Source organism: Dendropsophus ebraccatus, chromosome 15, assembly GCF_027789765.1.
Source record: "Dendropsophus ebraccatus isolate aDenEbr1 chromosome 15, aDenEbr1.pat, whole genome shotgun sequence".
Lineage (NCBI taxonomy): Eukaryota > Metazoa > Chordata > Amphibia > Anura > Hylidae > Dendropsophus > Dendropsophus ebraccatus.
The window spans coordinates 888,677-909,461 of record NC_091468.1 but is presented as its reverse complement, the minus strand read 5'-3'; the positions used below and the strand labels follow the sequence as shown (position 1 = coordinate 909,461).

The window sequence follows — 20,785 nt, the reverse complement described above, 5'->3', positions numbered from 1 at the left end:
CAGCACCAGGTGAGATGTGGATCCAGCACCAGGTGAGATGTGGATCCAGCACCAGGTGAGATGTGGATCCAGCACCAGGTGAGATGTGGATCCAGCACCAGGTGAGATGTGGTCCTATGACATCTATATGTGAGGTCCTGTCCTTCATCTTTTTCTCTGTGGGCAGGAAGTCTCCATCGAGCACATAGAAGAGCAGACGGGGATATCTGGATCTTTCCTGGTCAGTTCACTGGACACCCTCACCGGCAGAACTGGAATCCTCTCCCATCATGGAAGCACAGGTGAGAATCCGGAGATCACACTGGAGGAACCTTTCCTTGGTTTGCCTTTAGTGGCAAATAACATGTTAGTAATAATTGGTAGGAAACCGTCCTGGGGAGCTGACAGCTCTGGTTCTCTCAACTCTCATTTCTGCCATCTGGTTGTGTTTTTTGTCCATGCGCAGTCACTCATGGGGGCCATGTTACACTGCTGATGGTGTTTGTGCCCCCAGTTTGGGCTGTATTGTGGCCCGGCCCAGTTTGGGCTGTATTGTGGTCCGGCCCAGTTTGGGCTGTATTGTGGTCCGGCCCAGTTTGGGGGCTGTATTGTGGTCTGGCCCAGTTTAGGCTGTGCTATGGTCCAGCCCAGCTTGGGCTGTATTGTGGTCCGGCCCGGTTTGGGCTGTATTGTGGTCCGGCCCGGTTTGGGCTGTATTGTGGCCCGGCCCAGTTTGGACTGTATTGTGGTCCGGCCCAGTTTCGGCTGTATTGTGGCCCGACCCAGTTTCGGCTGTATTGTGGCCTGGCCCAGTTTGGACTGTATTGTGGTCCGGCCCAGTTTCGACTGTATTGTGGCCCGGCCCAGTTTCAGCTGTATTGTGGCCCGGCCCAGTTTGGACTGTATTGTGGTCCGGACCAGTTTCGGCTGTATTGTGGCCTGGCCCAGTTTCGGCTGTATTGTAGTCTGGCCCGGTTTGGGCTGTATTGTGGTCCGGACCAGTTTCGGCTGTATTGTAGTCTGGCCCGGTTTGGGCTGTATTGTACTGTGGCCCGGTTTGGGCTGTATTGTAGTCTGGCCCGGTTTTGGGCTGTATTGTGGTTTAGCCCGGTTTGGGCTGTATTGTGGCCCGGCCCCGTTTGGGCTGTATTGTAGTCTGGCCCGGTTTGGGCTGTATTGTACTGTGGCCTGGCCCGGTTTGAGCTGTACTGTGGTCCAGCCAAGTTTGGACTGTATTGTGGTACGGCCCAGTTTGGACTGTATTGTGGCCCGGCCCAGTTTGGACTGTATTGTGGTCCGGCCCAGTTTGAACTGTATTGTGGTTCGGGCCGGTTTGAGCTGTATTGTGGTTCGGGCCGGTTTGAGCTGTACTGTGGCCCGGCCCAGTTTGGGCTGTATTGTGGCCCGGCCCGGTTTGAGCTGTATTGTGGTTCGGGCCGGTTTGAGCTGTATTGTGGTTCGGGCCGGTTTGAGCTGTATTGTGGTCCCGCCCAGTTTGGGCTGTATTGTGGCCCGGCCCAGTTTGGGCTGTATTGTGGTTCGGGCCGGTTTGAGCTGTATTGTGGTTCGGGCCGGTTTGAGCTGTATTGTGGTTCGGGCCGGTTTGAGCTGTATTGTGGCCCGGTCCGGTTTGAGCTGTATTGTGCTGTGGCCCAGTTCGAGGAGTTGTGGCTCTCAGAATTGATGTACGTTGGTCACTTTCAGGTTTTCATTGACTTTTGTAGCATTGCATCTTCTTGTTCACTCCATGTATCGGTGTCTGGCCCTTATTTCAGGACATCTTTACGTGAATGAAGTCGACCTGCAGAACAATGGGTCACAGATGGTTCTGGATTTCTCCACCAGACAGAACAGAAGGATTTCCGAGGAAATGATCTGTACATATGAAAAGAGGAGAGAGTCTATCCTGCGTCTGGTGGAGCGTATTATGAGGGAAGAGCGACAGATCCTTATGGACAGGCTGCTGTTCAGGGTAGGTGTGCGGATAATGGTAACCAGACAGGCCTGGTACAGACTGGGAGGAGGTCACCACACGGAGGATACAGACTGGGGGGGAGGAGGTCACCACATGGAGGATACAGACTGGGGTGGAGGAGGTCACAGAGGAGGATACAGACTGGGGGGGGCAGATAACCACATGGAGGAGGATACAGACTGGGGGGTGGAGGTCACAGAGGAGGATACAGACTGGGGGGGAGGAGGTCAGAGAGGAGGATACAGACTGGGGGGAGGAGGTCACCGCATGGAGGAGGACACAGACTGGGGGGGAGGAGGTCACAGAGGAGGATACAGACTGGGGGGCTGGTCACCACACAGAGGAGGATAGAGACTGGGGGGTGGAGGTCACAGAGGAGAATACAGACTGGGGGGGGGGGCAGATAACCACAGAAAGGAGGATACAGACTGAGGGTCCTTCTTACTAATCCTCCTTGACAACAATTTATTGTGATCTTTTATTTCAGGTTCTTGATGGTTTCCAGAGGGAGTCACCCCCCATTCCCCCTGAGGGCTGTGGCGCCCCCATCGTGCAGTCCTGTATATTGCAGCTTCTAGATACCGGTGTTATCTATAGGAAGGCAAATAATCCATTCACCCTGTGCTATAAGGTGGAGCCCCCCTGCTCTGTGTTATTTTGCCCCCTGACATCACATCATCTGTCCCCTGTTCCTCCTCAAGTGTCAGAATTCTGCAGTGTACGGAAAGTAGTCTGGAATATTGCAGCAGTCTCGGAGCAGCGGCCTACCTTCAGCACATTCAGGTCGATAGAGAAATCCTGAGCGGAAGACGGGTCTAGCAAGTAGAACGGGCCGCTCCAGCAGACGGGTGGCGAGAGACGCCCCTAGAACGGGTCGCTCCAGCAGACGGGTGGCGAGAGACGCCCCTAGAACGGGCCGCTCCAGCAGACGGGTGGCGAGAGACGCCCCTAGAACGGGCCACTCCAGCAGACAGGTGGCGGTAGACACAACAAAACGGGCAGCTCCAGCAGACGGGTGGCGGTAGACGCAACTAGAACAGGCAGCTCCAGCAGACGGGTGGCGGTAGACACAACTAGAACAGGCAGCTCCAGCAGACGGGTGGCGGTAGACGCAACTAGAACAGGCAGCTCCAGCAGACGGGTGGCGAGAGACGCTCCTAGAATGGGCAGCTCCAGCAGACGGGTGGCAGTAGACGCAACAAAACGAGCAGCTCTAGCAGACGGGTGGCGGTAGATGCAACTAGAATGGGCAGCTCCAGTAGACGGGTGGCGGTAGACGCAACTAGAATGGGCAGCTCCAGTAGACGGGTGGCGAGAGACGCTCCTAGAATGGGCGGCTCCAGCAGACGGGTGGCGGTAGACGCAACTAGAACGGGCCGCTCCAGCAGATGGGTGGTGGTAGACGCAACTAGAATGGGCAGCTCCAGCAGACGGCTCAAGCAGCTGAGGTAGAAGGGGCAACAGACTGGTGCCCTCTTTGGATGACCCTGCATCCTGCTGGACCGCGGAGCGGTGAATGCTCCGTCAGTAGGGCCAGGGCAGCTTCTGACCTCTTGTCTGCCGGGTTGTTTGGGCTTTAGGGGCTTCACCCACTGGGAGTGTAGACAGTAATGAGGGGCAGAGATCTCGGAGAAGGGAGGCCATGATAGCTTTATTAGAGGAGTGTGTGACTGCCACATACCTGCGGAGTGCTCCCTTACCTACACCGCCAAACCGGTCATTGTGGTGGGAAGCTTTGTCTGCTTCCATATTGTATTTCCCACCCTGGGCGTAGCAGATGGATGTCTCAATTGAATTCCTCGCCTCATTTCTTTCAGATTTTTATGTATATATGTTTTTTGCTAATTCAAAAAATACTAAAAAATAAATATATATTTTTTAAATCTCTCACTGTTGACCACCAGATTCCCATATTAGCTACACCTGTGGAAGGCAAAGCAACCTGGAAGTTGACTTTTGCAAATTTTACCCCACCTCTTCCTCTGCCGGTGATCCCGCCCCTTCCCCTGCTGGTGACCGTGCCCCTCCCTCTAGTGACTGTGTGTTGTTCCCCAACACTGTGTTCTGCTGTTTTACACATTACGGATATATTACTACTACACTACTACTGCGCCTCAGGGACATATTACCGCTACATGCTGCGCCTCAGGGACATATTACCGCTACAAGCTGCGCCTCAGGGACATATTACCGCTACACGCTGCGCCTCCGGTAAATATTACCGCTACATGCTGCGCCTCAGGGACATATTACCGCTACACGCTGCGCCTCAGGGACATATTACCTCTACATGCTGCGCCTCAGGGACATATTACCTCTACACGCTGCGCCTCAGGGACATATTACCTCTACATGCTGCGCCTCAGGGACATATTACCTCTACATGCTGCGCCTCAGGGACATATTACCGCTACAAGATGCACCTCAGGGACATATTACCGCTACACGCTGCGCCTCAGGGACATATTACCGCTACAAGCTGCGCCTCAGGGACATATTACCGCTACACGCTGCGCCTCCGGTAAATATTACCGCTACATGCTGCGCCTCAGGGACATATTACCGCTACACGCTGCGCCTCAGGGACATATTACCGCTACACGCTGCGCCTCCGGTAAATATTACCGCTACATGCTGCGCCTCAGGGACATATTACCGCTACACGCTGCGCCTCAGGGACATAATACCGCTACACGCTGCACCTCCGGTACATATAACCGCTACACGCTGCGCCTCAGGGACATATTACCGATACATGCTGCTGCTCAGGGACATATTACCGCTACACGCTGTGCCTCCAGTACATATAACCGCTACACGCTGCACCTCCGGTACATATAACCGCTACACGCTGCGCCTCCGGTACATATTACTGCTACACGCTGCGCCTCAGGGACATATTACCGCTACACGCTGCGCCTCAGGGACATATTACCGCTACACGCTGCGTCACCGGTACATAGAACCGCTACACGCTGCGCCTCCGGTACATAGAACCGCTACACGCTGCACCTCCGGTACATATTACCGCTACACGCTGCGCCTCAGGGACATATTACCGCTACACGCTGCGCCTCCGGTACATAGAACCGCTACACGCTGCGCCTCCGGTACATATTACCGCTACACGCTGCGCCTCAGGGACATATTACCGCTTCACGCTGCGCCTCAAGGACATAGAACCGCTACACGCTGCGCCTCAGGGACATATTACCGCTACACGCTGCGCCTCAGGGACATATTACTGCTACACGCTGCGCCTCCGGTACATATTACCGCTACACGCTGCGCCTCAGGGACATTTTACCGTTACACGCTGCGCCTCAGGGACATATTACCGCTACACGCTGCGCCTCAGGGACATTTTACCGCTATATGCTGCGCCTTAGGGACATATTACCGTTACACGCTGCGCCTCAGGGACATAGAACCGCTACACGCTGCGCTTTAGGGAAATATTACCGCTACATGCTGCGCCTCAGGGACATATTACCGCTACACGCTGCGCTTTAGGGACATATTACCGCTACACGCTGCGCCTCAGGGACATATTACCGCTACACGCTGCGCCTCAGGGACATATTACCGCTACATGCTGCACCTCAGGGACATATTACCGCTACACGCTGCGCCTCCGGTAAATATTACCGCTACATGCTGCGCCTCAGGGACATATTACCGCTACACGCTGCACCTCAGGGATATATTACCGCTACACGCTGCGCCTCCGGTACATATTACCGCTACACGCTGCGCCTCAGGGACATATTACCGCTACATGCTGCGCCTCAGAATCATATTACCGCTACACGCTGCGCCTCCAGAACATATAACCGCTACACGCTGCGCCTCAGGGACATATTACCGCTACACGCTGCGGCTCAGGGACATATTACTGCTACACGCTGCGCCTCAGGGACATATTACCGCTACACGCTGCGGCTCAGGGACATATTACTGCTACACGCTGCGCCTCAGGGACATATTACTGCTACATGCTGCGCCTCAGGGACATATTACTGCTACACGCTGCGCCTCCGGTACATATTACCGCTACATGCTGCGCCTCCGGTACATATTACCGCTACACGCTGCGCCTCAGGGACATATTACCGCTACACGCTGCGCCTCAGGGACATATTACCGCTACACGCTGCGCCTCCGGTACATATTACTGCTACACGCTGCGCCTCAGGGACATATTACCGCTACACGCTGCGCCTCAGGGACATACTACCGCTACACGCTGCGCCTCAGGGACATATTACCGCTACACGCTGCGCCTCAGGGACATATTACCGCTACACGCTGCGCTTTAGGGACATACTACCGCTACACGCTGCGCCTCCGGTACATATTACCGCCACACGCTGCGCCTCAGGGACATATTACTGCTACACGCTGCGCCTCAGGGACATATTACCGCTACACCCTGCGCCTCAGGGACATATTACCGCTACACGCTGCGCCTCAGGGACATATTACCGCTACATGCTGCGCCTCAGGGATATATTACCGCTACACGCTGCGCCTCAGGGACATATTACTGCTACACGCTGCGCCTCAGGGACATATTACTGCTACACGCTGCGCCTCAGGGACATATTACCGCTACACCCTGCGCCTCAGGGACATATTACCGCTACACGCTGCGCCTCAGGGACATATTACCGCTACATGCTGCGCCTCAGGGATATATTACCGCTACACGCTGCGCCTCCTGTACATATTACCGCTACATGCTGCGCCTCAGGGATATATTACCGCTACACGCTGCGCCTCAGGGATATATTACCGCTACACGCTGCGCCTCAGGGACATATTACCGCTACACACTGCGACTACGGTACATATTACTGCTACACGCTGCGCCTCAGGGACATATTACCGCTACACGCTGCGCCTCAGGGACATATTACCGCTACACGCTGCGCCTACGGTACATATTACTGCTACACGCTGCGCCTCAGGTACATATTACCGCTACATGCTGCACCTCCGGTACATATTACCGCTACACGCTGCACCTCCGGTACATATTACCGCTACATGCTGCGCCTCAGGGACATATTACCTCTACATGCTGCGCCTCAGGGACATATTACCTCTACACGCTGCACCTCAGGGACATATTACCGCTACACGCTGCGCCTCCGGTCCATATTACTGCTACACGCTGCGCCTCCAGAACATATAACCGCTACACGCTGCGCCTCAGGGACATATTACCGCTACATGCTGCGCCTCAGGGACATATTACCGCTACACGCTGCGCCTACGGTACATATTACTGCTACACGCTGCGCCTCAGGGACATATTACCGATACATGCTGCGCCTCCGGTACATATTACCGCTACACGCTGCGCCTCAGGGATATATTACCGCTACACGCTGCGCCTCAGGGACATATTACCGCTACACGCTGCGCCTCAGGGACATATTACCGATACATGCTGCGCCTCCGGTACATATTACCGCTACACGCTGCGCCTCAGGGATATATTACCGCTACACGCTGCGCCTCAGGGACATATTACCGATACATGCTGCGCCTCCGGTACATATTACCGCTACACGCTGCGCCTCAGGGACATATTACCGCTACATGCTGCGCCTCAGGGACATATTACCGCTACACGCTGCGCCTCAGGGACATATTACCGATACATGCTGCGCCTCCGGTACATATTACCGCTACACGCTGCGCCTCAGGGATATATTACCGCTACACGCTGCGCCTCAGGGACATATTACCGCTACACGCTGCGCCTCAGGGATATATTACCGCTACACGCTGCGCCTCAGGGACATATTACCGCTACACGCTGCGGCTCAGGGACATATTACTGCTACACGCTGCGCCTCAGGGACATATTAACCGCTACACGCTGCGCCTCAGGGACATATTACCGCTACACGCTGCGCCTCCGGTCCATATTACTGCTACACGCTGCGCCTCAGGGACATATTACCGCTACACGCTGCTCCTCAGGGACATATTACCGCTACACGCTGTGCCTCCGGTACATATTACCGCTACACGCTGCTCCTCAGGGACATATTACCGCTACACGCTGCGCCTCAGGGACATATTACCGCTACACGCTGCGGCTCAGGGACATATTACTGCTACACGCTGCGCCTCAGGGACATATTACCGCTACACGCTGCGCCTCAGGGACATATTACCGCTACACGCTGCGCCTCAGGGACATATTACCGCTACATGCTGCGCCTCAGGGACATATTACCGCTACACGCTGCGCCTCCGGTACATAGAACCGCTACACGCTGCGCCTCAGGGACATATTACCGCTACACGCTGCGCCTCAGGGACATATTACCGCTACAAGCTGCGCCTCAGGGACATATTACCGCTACACGCTGTGCCTCCGGTACATATTACCGCTACACGCTGCTCCTCAGGGACATATTACCGCTACACGCTGCGCCTCAGGGACATATTACTGCTACACGCTGCGCCTCAGGGACATATTAACCGCTACACGCTGCGCCTCCGGTACATATTACCGCTACATGCTGCGCCTCAGAGACATATTACCGCTACACGCTGCGCCTCCGGTACATATTACCGCTACATGCTGCGCCTTAGGGACATATTACCGCTACACGCTGCTCCTCAGGGACATATTACCGCTACACGCTGCGCCTCAGGGACATATTAACCGCTACACGCTGCGCCTCCGGTACATATTACCGCTACATGCTGCGCCTCAGAGACATATTACCGCTACACGCTGCGCCTCCGGTACATATTACTGCTACACGCTGCGCCTCAGGGTCATATTACCGCTAAACGCTGCATCTACGGGACATATTACCGCTACACGCTGCGCCTCCGGTACATATTACCGCTACATGCTGCGCCTCAGAGACATATTACCGCTACACGCTGCGCCTCCGGTACATATTACTGCTACACGCTGCGCCTCAGGGTCATATTACCGCTAAACGCTGCATCTACGGGACATATTACCGCTACACGCTGGGTCTACAGGACATATGTCCCAGAGGTGCAGCGTGTAGCGGTAATATGTCCCGTAGACGCAGCGTGTAGCGGTTATATGTACCGGAGGCGCAGCATGTAGCGGTAATATTATTGCTATATGCTGCACCTCCGGGACGTAATAATGCCAGTGACAATATACAGGCTTCACAGCACCACACATTGTGCAGCAATATTATATCGTAAGGGCACAATGTGTGTATATAATAGCCCAACTGACAGTATACAGGCTTCATAGGCAGGACTCCGACTCTTGACTCCGCCTCCTCCATAACTGGCCGGTCACACCCCGGGGGGTTATTATCACACTCCGGCTCCTCCATAACTGGCCGCTCACACCCCGGGGAGTTATTATCACACTCCGGCTCCTCCATTACTGGCCGCTCACACCCCGGGGGGTTATTATCACACTCCGGCTCCTCCATAACTGGCCGCTCACACCCCGGGGAGTTATTATCACACTCCGGCTCCTCCATAACTGGCCGCTCACACCCCGGGGGGTTATTATCACACTCCGGCTCCTCCATAACTGGCCGCTCACACCCCGGGGAGTTATTATCACACTCCGGCTCCTCCATAACTGGCCGGTCACACCCCGGGGAGTTATTATCACACTCCGGCTCCTCCATAACTGGCCGCTCACACCCCGGGGAGTTATTATCACACTGGCTCCTCCATAACTGGCCGCTCACACCCCGGGGGTTATTATCACACTCCGGCTCCTCCATAACTGGCCGCTCACACCCCGGGGGTTATTATCACACTCCGGCTCCTCCATAACTGGCCGCTCACACCCGGGAGTTATTATCACACTCCGGCTCCTCCATAACTGGCCGCTCACACCCCGGGGGTTATTATCACACTCCGGCTCCTCCATAACTGGCCGCTCACACCCCGGGGGGTTATTATCACACTCCGGCTCCTCCATAACTGGGCGGTCTCACCCCGGGGGTTATTATCACACTCCGGCTCCTCCATAACTGGCCGCTCACACCCCGGGGGGTTATTATCACACTCCGGCTCCTCCATAACTGGCCGCTCACACCCCTGGGGGTTATTATCACACTCCGGCTCCTCCATTACTGGCCGTTCACACCCCGGGGGTTATTATCACACTCCGGCTCCTCCATTACTGGCCGTTCACACCCCGGGGGTTATTATCACACTCCGGCTCCTCCATAACTGGCCGGTCACACCCCAGGGAGTTATTATCACACTCCGGCTCCTCCATAACTGGCCGCTCACACCCGGGGGTTATTATCACACTCCGGCTCCTCTATAACTGGCCGCTCACACCCCGGGGGTTATTATCACACTCCGGCTCCTCCATAACTGGCCGCTCACACCCCGGGGGGTTATTATTACACTCCGGCTCCTCCATAACTGGCCGCTCACACCCCGGGGGGTTATTATCACACTCCGGCTCCTCCATAACTGGCCGCTCACACCCCGGGGGTTATTATCACACTCCGGCTCCTCCATAACTGGCCGCTCACACCCCGGGGGTTATTATCACACTCCGGCTCCTCCATAACTGGCCGCTCACACCCCGGGGGTTATTATCACACTCCGGCTCCTCCATAACTGGCCGCTCACACCCCGGGGGGTTATTATTACACTCCGGCTCCTCCATAACTGGCCGCTCACACCCCGGGGGGTTATTATCACACTCCGGCTCCTCCATAACTGGCCGCTCACACCCCGGGGGTTATTATCACACTCCGGCTCCTCCATAACTGGCCGCTCACACCCCGGGGGGTTATTATCACACTCCGGCTCCTCCATAACTGGCCGCTCACACCCCGGGGGTTATTATCACACTCCGGCTCCTCCATAACTGGCCGCTCACACCCGGGGGTTATTATCACACTCCGGCTCCTCCATAACTGGCCGCTCACACCCGGGAGTTATTATCACACTCCGGCTCCTCCATAACTGGCCGCTCACACCCCGGGGGGTTATTATTACACTCCGGCTCCTCCATAACTGGCCGCTCACACCCCGGGGGTTATTATCACACTCCGCCTCCTCCATAACTGGCCGCTCACACCCCGGGGGGTTATTATCACACTCCAGCTCCTCCATAACTGGCCGCTCACACCCCGGGGGGTTATTATCACACTCCGGCTCCTCCATAACTGGCCGCTCACACCCCGGGGGGTTATTATCACACTCCGGCTCCCCCATAACTGGCCGCTCACACCCCGGGGAGTTATTATCACACTCCGGCTCCTCCATAACTGGCCGGTCACACCCCGGGGAGTTATTATCACACTCCGGCTCCTCCATAACCGGCCGCTCACACCCCGGGGGGTTATTATCACACTCCGGCTCCTCCATAACTGGCCGCTCACACCCCGGGGGGTTATTATCACACTCCGGCTCCTCCATAACTGGCCGCTCACACCCCGGGGGGTTATTATCACACTCCGGCTCCTCCATAACTGGCCGCTCACACCCGGGGAGTTATTATCACACACCAGCTCCTCCATAACTGGCCGCTCACACCCCGGGGAGTTATTATCACACTCCGGCTCCTCCATAACTGGCCGCTCACACCCCGGGGGGTTATTATCACACTCCGGCTCCTCCATAACTGGCCGCTCACACCCGGGGAGTTATTATCACACACCAGCTCCTCCATAACTGGCCGCTCACACCCCGGGGAGTTATTATCACACTCCGGCTCCTCCATAACTGGCCGCTCACACCCGGGGGTTATTATCACACTCCGGCTCCTCCATAACTGGCCGCTCACACCCCGGGGAGTTATTATCACACACCAGCTCCTCCATAACTGGCCGCTCACACCCCGGGGAGTTATTATCACACTCCGGCTCCTCCATAACTGGCCGCTCACACCCGGGGGTTATTATCACACTCCGGCTCCTCTATAACTGGCCGCTCACACCCCGGGGGTTATTATCACACTCCGGCTCCTCCATAACTGGCCGCTCACACCCCGGGGGGTTATTATCACACTCCGACTCCTCCATAACTGGCCGCTCACACCCCGGGGGTTATTATCACACTCCGGCTCCTCCATAACTGGACGCTCACACCCCGGGGGTTATTATCACACTCCGGCTCCTCCATTACTGGCCGCTCACACCCCGGGGGGTTATTATCACACTCCGGCTCCTCCATAACTGGCCGCTCACACCCCGGGGAGTTATTATCACACTCCGGCTCCTCCATAACTGGCCGCTCACACCCCGGGGGGTTATTATTACACTCCGGCTCCTCCATAACTGGCCGCTCACACCCCGGGGGGTTATTATCACACTCCGGCTCCTCCATAACTGGCCGCTCACACCCCGGGGGTTATTATCACACTCCGGCTCCTCCATAACTGGCCGCTCACACCCTGGGGGGTTATTATCACACTCCGGCTCCTCCATAACTGGCCGCTCACACCCCGGGGGGTTATTATCACACTCCGGCTCCTCCATAACTGGCCGCTCACACCCCGGGGGGTTATTATCACACTCCGGCTCCTCCATAACTGGCCGCTCACACCCCGGGGAGTTATTATCACACTCCTCCTCCTCCATAACTGGCCGCTCACACCCCGGGGGTTATTATCACACTGCGGCTCCTCCATAACTGGCCGGTCACACCCCGGGGAGTTATTATCACACTCCGGCTCCTCCATAACTGGCCGCTCACACCCCGGGGGGTTATTATCACACTCCGGCTCCTCCATAACTGGCCGCATACACCCCGGGGGGTTATTATCACACTCCGGCTCCTCCATAACTGGCCGCTCACACCCCGGGGGGTTATTATTACACTCCGGCTCCTCCATAACTGGCCGCTCACACCCCGGGGGGTTATTATTACACTCCGGCTCCTCCATAACTGGCCGCTCACACCCCGGGGTGTTATTATCACACTCCGGCTCCTCCATAACTGGCCGCTCACACCCCGGGGGGTTATTATCACACTCCGGCTCCTCCATAACTGGCCGCTCACACCCCGGGGGGTTATTATCACACTCCGGCTCCTCCATAACTGGCCGCACACACCCCGGGGGGTTATTATCACACTCCGGCTCCTCCATAACTGGCCGCTCACACCCCGGGGGGTTATTATCACACTCCGGCTCCTCCATAACTGGCCGCTCACACCCCGGGGGGTTATTATCACACTCCGGCTCCTCCATAACTGGCCGCTCACACCCCGGGGAGTTATTATCACACTCCGGCTCCTCCATAACTGGCCGCTCACACCCCGGGGGGTTATTATCACACTCCGGCTCCTCCATAACTGGCCGCTCACACCCCGGGGGGTTATTATCACACTCCGGCTCCTCCATAACTGGCCGCTCACACCCCGGGGGTTATTATCACACTCCGGCTCCTCCATAACTGGCCGGTCACACCCCGGGGGTTATTATCACACTCCGGCTCCTCCATAACTGGCCGCTCACACCCCGGGGGGTTATTATCACACTCCGGCTCCTCCATAACTGGCCGCTCACACCCCGGGGGTTATTATCACACTCCGGCTCCTCCATAACTAGCCGCTCACACCCCGGGGGTTATTATCACACTCCGGCTCCTCCATAACTGGCCGCTCACACCCGGGGAGTTATTATTACACTCCGGCTCCTCCATAACTGGCCGCTCACACCCCGGGGGTTATTATTACACTCCGGCTCCTCCATAACTGGCCGCTCACACCCCGGGGGTTATTATTACACTCCGGCTCCTCCATAACTGGCCGCTCGCACCCCGGGGAGTTATTATCACACTCTGGCTCCTCCATAACTGGCCGCTCACACCCCGGGGAGTTATTATCACACTCCGGCTCCTCTATAACTGGCCGCTCACACCCCGGGGGCTATTATCACACTCCGGCTCCTCTATAACTGGCCGCTCACACCCCGGGGGTTATTATCACACTCCTCCTCCTCCATAACTGGCCGCTCACACCCCGGGGGGTTATTATCACACTCCGGCTCCTCCATAACTGGCCGCTCACACCCCGGGGGGTTATTATCACACTCCGGCTCCTCCATAACTGGCCGCTCACACCCCGGGGGTTATTATCACACTCCGGCTCCTCCATAACTGGCCGATCACACCCCGGGGGGTTATTATCACACTCCGGCTCCTCCATAACTGGCCGCTCACACCCCGGGGGTTATTATCACACTCCGGCTCCTCCATAACTGGCCGCTCACACCCCGGGGGGTTATTATCACACTCCGGCTCCTCCATAACTGGCCGCTCACACCCCGGGGGGTTATTATCACACTCCGGCTCCTCCATAACTGGCCGCTCACACCCCGGGGGTTATTATCACACTCCGGCTCCTCCATAACTGGCCGCTCACACCCCGGGGGGTTATTATCACACTCCTCCTCCTCCATAACTGGCCGCTCACACCCCGGGGGGTTATTATCACACTCCGGCTCCTCCATAACTGGCCGCTCACACCCCGGGGGGTTATTATCACACTCCGGCTCCTCCATAACTGGCCGCTCACACCCCGGGGGGTTATCACACTCCGGCTCCTCCATAACTGGCCGCTCACACCCCGGGGGGTTATTATCACACTCCGGCTCCTCCATAACTGTCCGGTCACACCCCGGGGGGTTATTATCACACTCCGGCTCCTCCATAACTGGGCGGTCTCACCCCGGGGGTTATTATCACACTCCGGCTCCTCCATAACTGGCCGCTCACACCCCGGGGGGTTATTATCACACTCCGGCTCCTCCATAACTGGCCGCTCACACTCCGGGGAGTAATATCCCACTGGGGTACAGGAGATCGGGCTCAGCAGCTTCTCCCTAATGTCCTACATGATCCTGGGGCGACTTCTGAGGGAATATATACTATATATAAAGCAGCTTCTGTGTGTGCAGTGGGTCCAGCCAGTCTCCAGCCTCCATGTCCTGAACTACTCTATTACATATCTGTATTGATAGATATTTCTTTCAATTCTTAAGAACGGTGATGGTGAGCAATAGTAAAAGAACAGAGGTTATCCTTCATCTAGATAAACGGTAAAAAGTATTTAATGGACTTCTTATTTCTTAATCTTTATTATACTCTGTGACTGTATTTTTGTTGAATAAAAGTAAAAGATGGAAACAAAGTAACAGTTTTACAGCGTGGAGGGGAGCAGAGGGGGGGGGGGGGGGGGGTTCTCCCTCTGATGAGGGACACGTCTCCCTCATCGTCTGGAAAACTCTAGTATAGAAAGTTACCATTCCAATCTCCTATTGGATCATGTTAGTCCGCTTACCATCTGAGTACCATGTATGATATCATTCTAGCACATACATATGTATAACTTGGGGACAGTCAGGTGTTAGACAGGGAGACAGTGTGTAGCAGGGACAGTCAGGTGTTAGGGAGACAGTGTGTAGCAGGGACAGTCAGGTGTTAGGGAGACAGTGTGTAGCAGGGACAGTCAGGTGTTAGACAGACAGTGTGTAGCAGGGACAGTCAGGTATTAGACAGGGAGACAGTGTTTAGCAGGGACAGTCAGGTGTTAGGGAGACAGTGTGTAGCAGGGACAGTCAGGTGTTAGGGAGACAGTGTGTAGCAGGGACAGTCAGGTGTTAGGTGATATTAGGCAGGACGGACCCCCAAAAGCCCTTGTTAGGGCTAAAGCTATAGAAATAATATATTTCTTTAAAGACATACAGCTATTACACCGGCTAGCTGCACATCAGTCTGATCAGACACAGCGCACTCCAGCTGCCTGAGGAATAGGCTGCAGTGTATCTGTCAGTATAGGGTATATGGCTGTATACTCCTTGTGTGCAAAGGCAAAAAATATTAGTGTGGCGCTACTGTTCTGTATGCTGTGCGTCACATCATAAAGTCTAATGCCTGTCGACGCATTCTAAGAGATGTCAGAGAGGGTATACGGCTGTATACTCCTTGTGGGCCAAGGCTCAAATTATAAGCGTGGTACTACTATTTTGCGTGCTCTGCGCAATTGAAAACCGTTGTACAGATACAATGGACAAGGCTAGCGTGAGGGGACAGGACGAGAATGGGGGCGAGGAAATGCCAGCGGGGGCATAAGTCTCAGTCAAGAGAGTGGAGATGCAATGCATGCTGGTGAGGGGCAGCCAGCAGTACGCTCATCTAGCATCTCTGGGTTCATTGGACAGTTAAAGGAGAAGTCCGGCCAAAATTAATTTTTGATATGTTATTACTTATGGAAAGATATACAAATTTCTAATGTACATTAATTATGGGAAATGCACGTATACTTCTATTTCCCTTAATTTAGTAGATCAGGAAGTGTTAGAATTCTCTCAGATACAGTGACGTCACGACGAAAGGTGTAATTCCTATGGAGTGTCCAGCAGGGGGCGCTCTATATGTAGAAGTTTATGGAACTTTATTGTTTCCATGGATTTCTATGTAATGTAATGTAGTGCACAGTGCTTTATTGAATGAATACATCTATGGAATACTATGGGGAACAAGTGTCCTTGCTGCCCAAAGTATTGCATAAATGTATTCAGTCAGTACATTAGGATATCACAGTAAGCCCGCCGATCCACCGCACTCTTGTTCCCCATAGTATTCCATAGATGTATTCATTCAATAAAGCATACTGTACACTACATTACTTTACATAGAAATCCATAGAAACAAGTCCCATAGACTTCTACATATAGAGCGCCCCCTGCTGGACACTACATAGGAATTACACCTTTCATTGTGACGTCACTGTATCTGAGAGAATTCTAACACTTCCTGATCTACTAAATTAAGGGAAATGGCCCTATATGTGCATTTCCCATAATTAATGTACATTAGAAATGTGTATAACTTTCCATAAGTAATAACACATCAAAAATTAATTTTGGCTGGACTTCTCCTTTAAGCAGGGGCCAGGGTACAACGCTGATAAGGCCTGAGCAGCGGGACCAGGTGGTAAAGTGGATAGCCGATAATGCTTCCACTTACTTGTCCAGCACCCAATCATCTATCCAGTCCACTTGTTTCTCTCAACCTGTCCAATCTCACCAATCTCGCAAAACTTCCATCACTGTGGGGCCTGTAGTGAGCAGGACGGAGATGTATCGGTGGATGTTGTGGGAGTACCTTGCCAACTGCAGCTCTGTCCTCCCTGATCCCTTGTCACCCTACACTTACTGAGTCTGGACACAAGGCTGGAACTGTCCCTGTATGCCTTGGAGGTTCTGGTCTGCCCGGCCGCCAGCGTTCTGTCAGAAAGGGTGTTAAGCGCAGCCAGGGGCATCTTCACAGATTAGCGCAGCCATCTGTCAACTGACAGTGCTGACCAGCTGACGCTTATAAAAATGAACAGCCACTGGATTGACCCAGACTTTGCTTTCCACCGGTGGAGAAGCAGCCAAAAGTGAAGTGCCATGTGTCTGCTCCTGCTCATCTCCTCCTCCTCAACCACCGTAGGAAAAAAACAGCATTGAGGCTCACCTGAAGGGCCATGCTCATAATTTTTTTAGGGGCTCCTTCTAGGACCTCCATATAATTTTTTAGAGGGCTTATCTCAGGGGCCTCAAGCTAATTTTTGGAGGGCTTACCTCAAGGGCCTCAACTGTTTTTTTTTTTACAACTCAAGGGCCATGTGAGAAGGTACAAGGTGTCTACATGACTACAGGACAGATAGGTGTCAATGAGGTGCCTGGCCTTGGTGAAGTGAACCAGTAGCTTTTGTCAGTAACCCTAGGTTACTGAAACTTTATTTAAAAAAATAATATGGCTGTTTGCACAATTGATCCGGGCCTGTCTTTCACTGGAGCAGTCTTAGTGCTGGGTGCGATGACTGCTCCCATGAATTAAAGGCTGGATTTCCATTGCCTTATAAAATATTTGGCTAAACTGCATATGGAGAGAAACTTTTCTATTGCCATTTGAACTAATCCCCACAGCTCTAACACCACTTATAAAAGGCTCCCCTCAAATGCCTCAAGAGGGCTCATCTTAAGGGCCATGCATAGAATGCTACTTGGAGCTAGAGAGGGAGATAGTGTGTAGCAGAGTGAGTCAGGGTTCATTTACACAGAAAGATTATCTGACTGATTATCTGCCAAAGATTTGAAGCCAAAGCCAGGAACAGACTATAATCAGAGATCAGGTCATAAAGGAAAGACTGAGATTTCTCTTTTCAAATCCATTCCTGACTTTGGCTTAAAATCTTTGGCAGATAATCTGTCAGCATAAGGTTCCATTTACACAGAAAGATTATCTAAGTTTACACGGAGCGATTATCGGGCAAATTTTCGCGACAACAATCGAATTCAAACGATAATCGTACGTGTAAACGCGGCGAACGATCGAAAAATCGTTCATTTTGATCTTTTAACATGTTCAGAAATCATTGTTCGTAGTTGGCAAAAAATTCGCCGATCGTTCCGTGTAAACAGTTGTCACGCGATAGTCCGTCCGTCCGCCCGCCGCCCCCCCGCTCATGCACAGCCCCCTGCGCCGGCTCAATCGCCACCCCAGCCGCTGCCGCCCCCGCTCTGATCGCCACCCCAGCCGCCCCGATCGCCACCCCCGCCGCTTCGATGGCCACCCCCGCTCCGATCGCCACCCCCACCCGCCGCCGCTCCGATCGCCGCCACCGCCGCTCTGATCGCCCCCACCGCCGTGGCCAAGAGCATACGTTACCTGTTCCGCGCAGCAGGTCTTCGAGATCCCTGGCTCCCCTCTTCAGCGTATTGATTGGCTGAAGGGGAGCCGTTTAAAATTCCGTTTTAACCCGTTAAATGCCGCTGTCAAACCATGACAGCGGCATCTAACGGGTCCCGGTGGATCCCGGACGGCGCCGTGGGTCACTTACATGATCGCGATGTCCCGCGGCACCGTCCGGTCCTCCGATGTCTCCATGGTGATCCCGGGGTCCTAATGAAGGTCCCCGGGGTCACCATGGAGATGCCTGATGCTGACAGGGGTGGCCGCGGCTATTGCCTGTCAGCATGAGGCATGATATAATACATTGCAGTACATCAGGTACTGCAGTGTATTGTATCAGTGATCTAAGTATTTTACACTAGTGCACAGTAATGTACACTAGTGTTAAAGTAAAAAAAAGTGAAAAAAGTGTGCACCAAACACAACACAGCCCCCCCAGCCCCCCCCCCCCCATAATAAAGATGCATTACATTCCCTATACCCAATAAAACGTGACATAAAAGTGATCAAAAACACAAATCCCATACATATTTGGTATCGCCACGTCCGTAACGACCCAATCTATAAAACTATATCAATAATTATACCGCACGACACACGCTGTAAAAAAAAAATAAAAAAACAGTACCAGAATAGCAGTATTTTATCAATCCAAATACGTCATAAAAGAGATCAAAAAGCCATATACATATAAAACTTGGTATCAATAGAAACTACAGATCTTCCCGCAAAAAATAAGCCCAAAACCAGCTCAGTCGCGCAAAAGATGAGAACGCTATGGATCTTGCAATGCGGCTACAGTTTTTGTGGGTTTTTCCTAGGAAGATAGTTTCTATGGCGCCAAAGTGATAATAGTTAAAAAAAACCTACAGAAATGTGGTATCACCGTAACCGTAGTGACCCGGAGAATACATGTATTATGTTATTAGTGACCGCCGATACCGATTATTACGGCGATCACTAATGGGCTCTATTCTGCTGCCATCAGCTCTTTATGGCGATGGTGCAGAATAGTGCAGCAGCGCCGGTAATGCCCGCAGCCCCCGCAGAGTGTGGGGTTAGTCCCGGCCAGTCCCCTCACCGGTGATCGCCGTTATTATCAGTATAAAGGCGGCTACCGGTAACGGGCATTGCCAGCGCAGCTGAACGCTTTCATCTCTTCTCACCGTGAATCCACGGTGAGAGGAGATGAGAACATGTCCCCCCCTGTCCCCAGAATTAACCCTAGTGACATGGTCACTGACCCTCCCCTTCCAGGGCGGCCATCTGATCCAAGATGGCTGCCGCCATCTCTGTGAACAGACTGTTAACAGTGATGGATTCCTAAAAATGATCAAAGCTTCATTCTCTCCACCACCGGAGGTGACGGAGAGCATGGGGCAATGATCGGTGACTACCCGGTGTGGTCCCAGTACAAGTGATCAGCGGTATATACTATATACCACTGATCGCTTGTTCCAAATGGTGCCGGCACTTTTTTACCCGTCACCAAAGTCAAAAGCCGCCCCGGATAAACTGTAACCACCCCAGATTACCCGTAACCACCCCGGACTACTTGTAACCACCCCAGATTGCCTGTAATCTCCCCAGATTGCCCGTAATCTCCCCAGATTGCCCGTAATCCCCCCCAGATTGCCCGTAACCCCCCCAGACAGCCTGTTACCATCGCAGACAGCCCGTAACCACCACAGACAGCCCATAACCATCGCAGACAGCCGGTCGCCACCCCAGATTGCCCGGCGCCACCCCAGATCACCAGTGAACACCACCAGATTGCCCGTACCCCCCCCATATAGCCAGTAAACACCCCCAGATTGCCCATACCCCCCCATAAAGCCAGTAAACACCCCCAGATTGCTCATAACCTACCCAGATTGGCACAGACTGCTCGTAAACACCCCGAGATTGTCCATTACCACCCCAGATAACCAGTAAACACCCACATATTGCCTGTAACTAAAATGACACTCCTTCTCTTCTGAGCCCGGCTGTGTGCTCATGCAGTGGTTTATACCCATGTTTGGGGTACCGTTCTACTCAGGAGAACCTGCGTTACATATATTGGGGTGAGTTTTTTCCCCTGTTCCTCGTGAAATTGAGAAATTTCAAACTAAAGGAACATATTATTGGGAAAATTCTATTT

General features: G+C 53.9%; 1 protein-coding gene across 3 annotated transcripts in view; it reads left to right on the top strand.

The window, feature by feature from the left end:
- The window catches only part of LOC138774461 (cullin-9-like), an 88,934-nt gene extending 85,093 nt beyond the window's left edge, over window positions 1-3,841 (top strand). For all 3 annotated transcript variants that reach the window (XM_069955354.1, XM_069955352.1, XM_069955353.1), the window contains exons 28-30: window positions 167-281; window positions 1,755-1,951; window positions 2,442-3,841. In XM_069955354.1, the coding sequence (XP_069811455.1) occupies window positions 167-281; window positions 1,755-1,951; window positions 2,442-2,756 (627 nt within the window). In that variant the 3' untranslated portion in view covers window positions 2,757-3,841. The remainder of the gene's footprint in view (window positions 1-166; window positions 282-1,754; window positions 1,952-2,441) is intronic.
- Window positions 3,842-20,785: the final 16,944 nt, after the last annotated feature.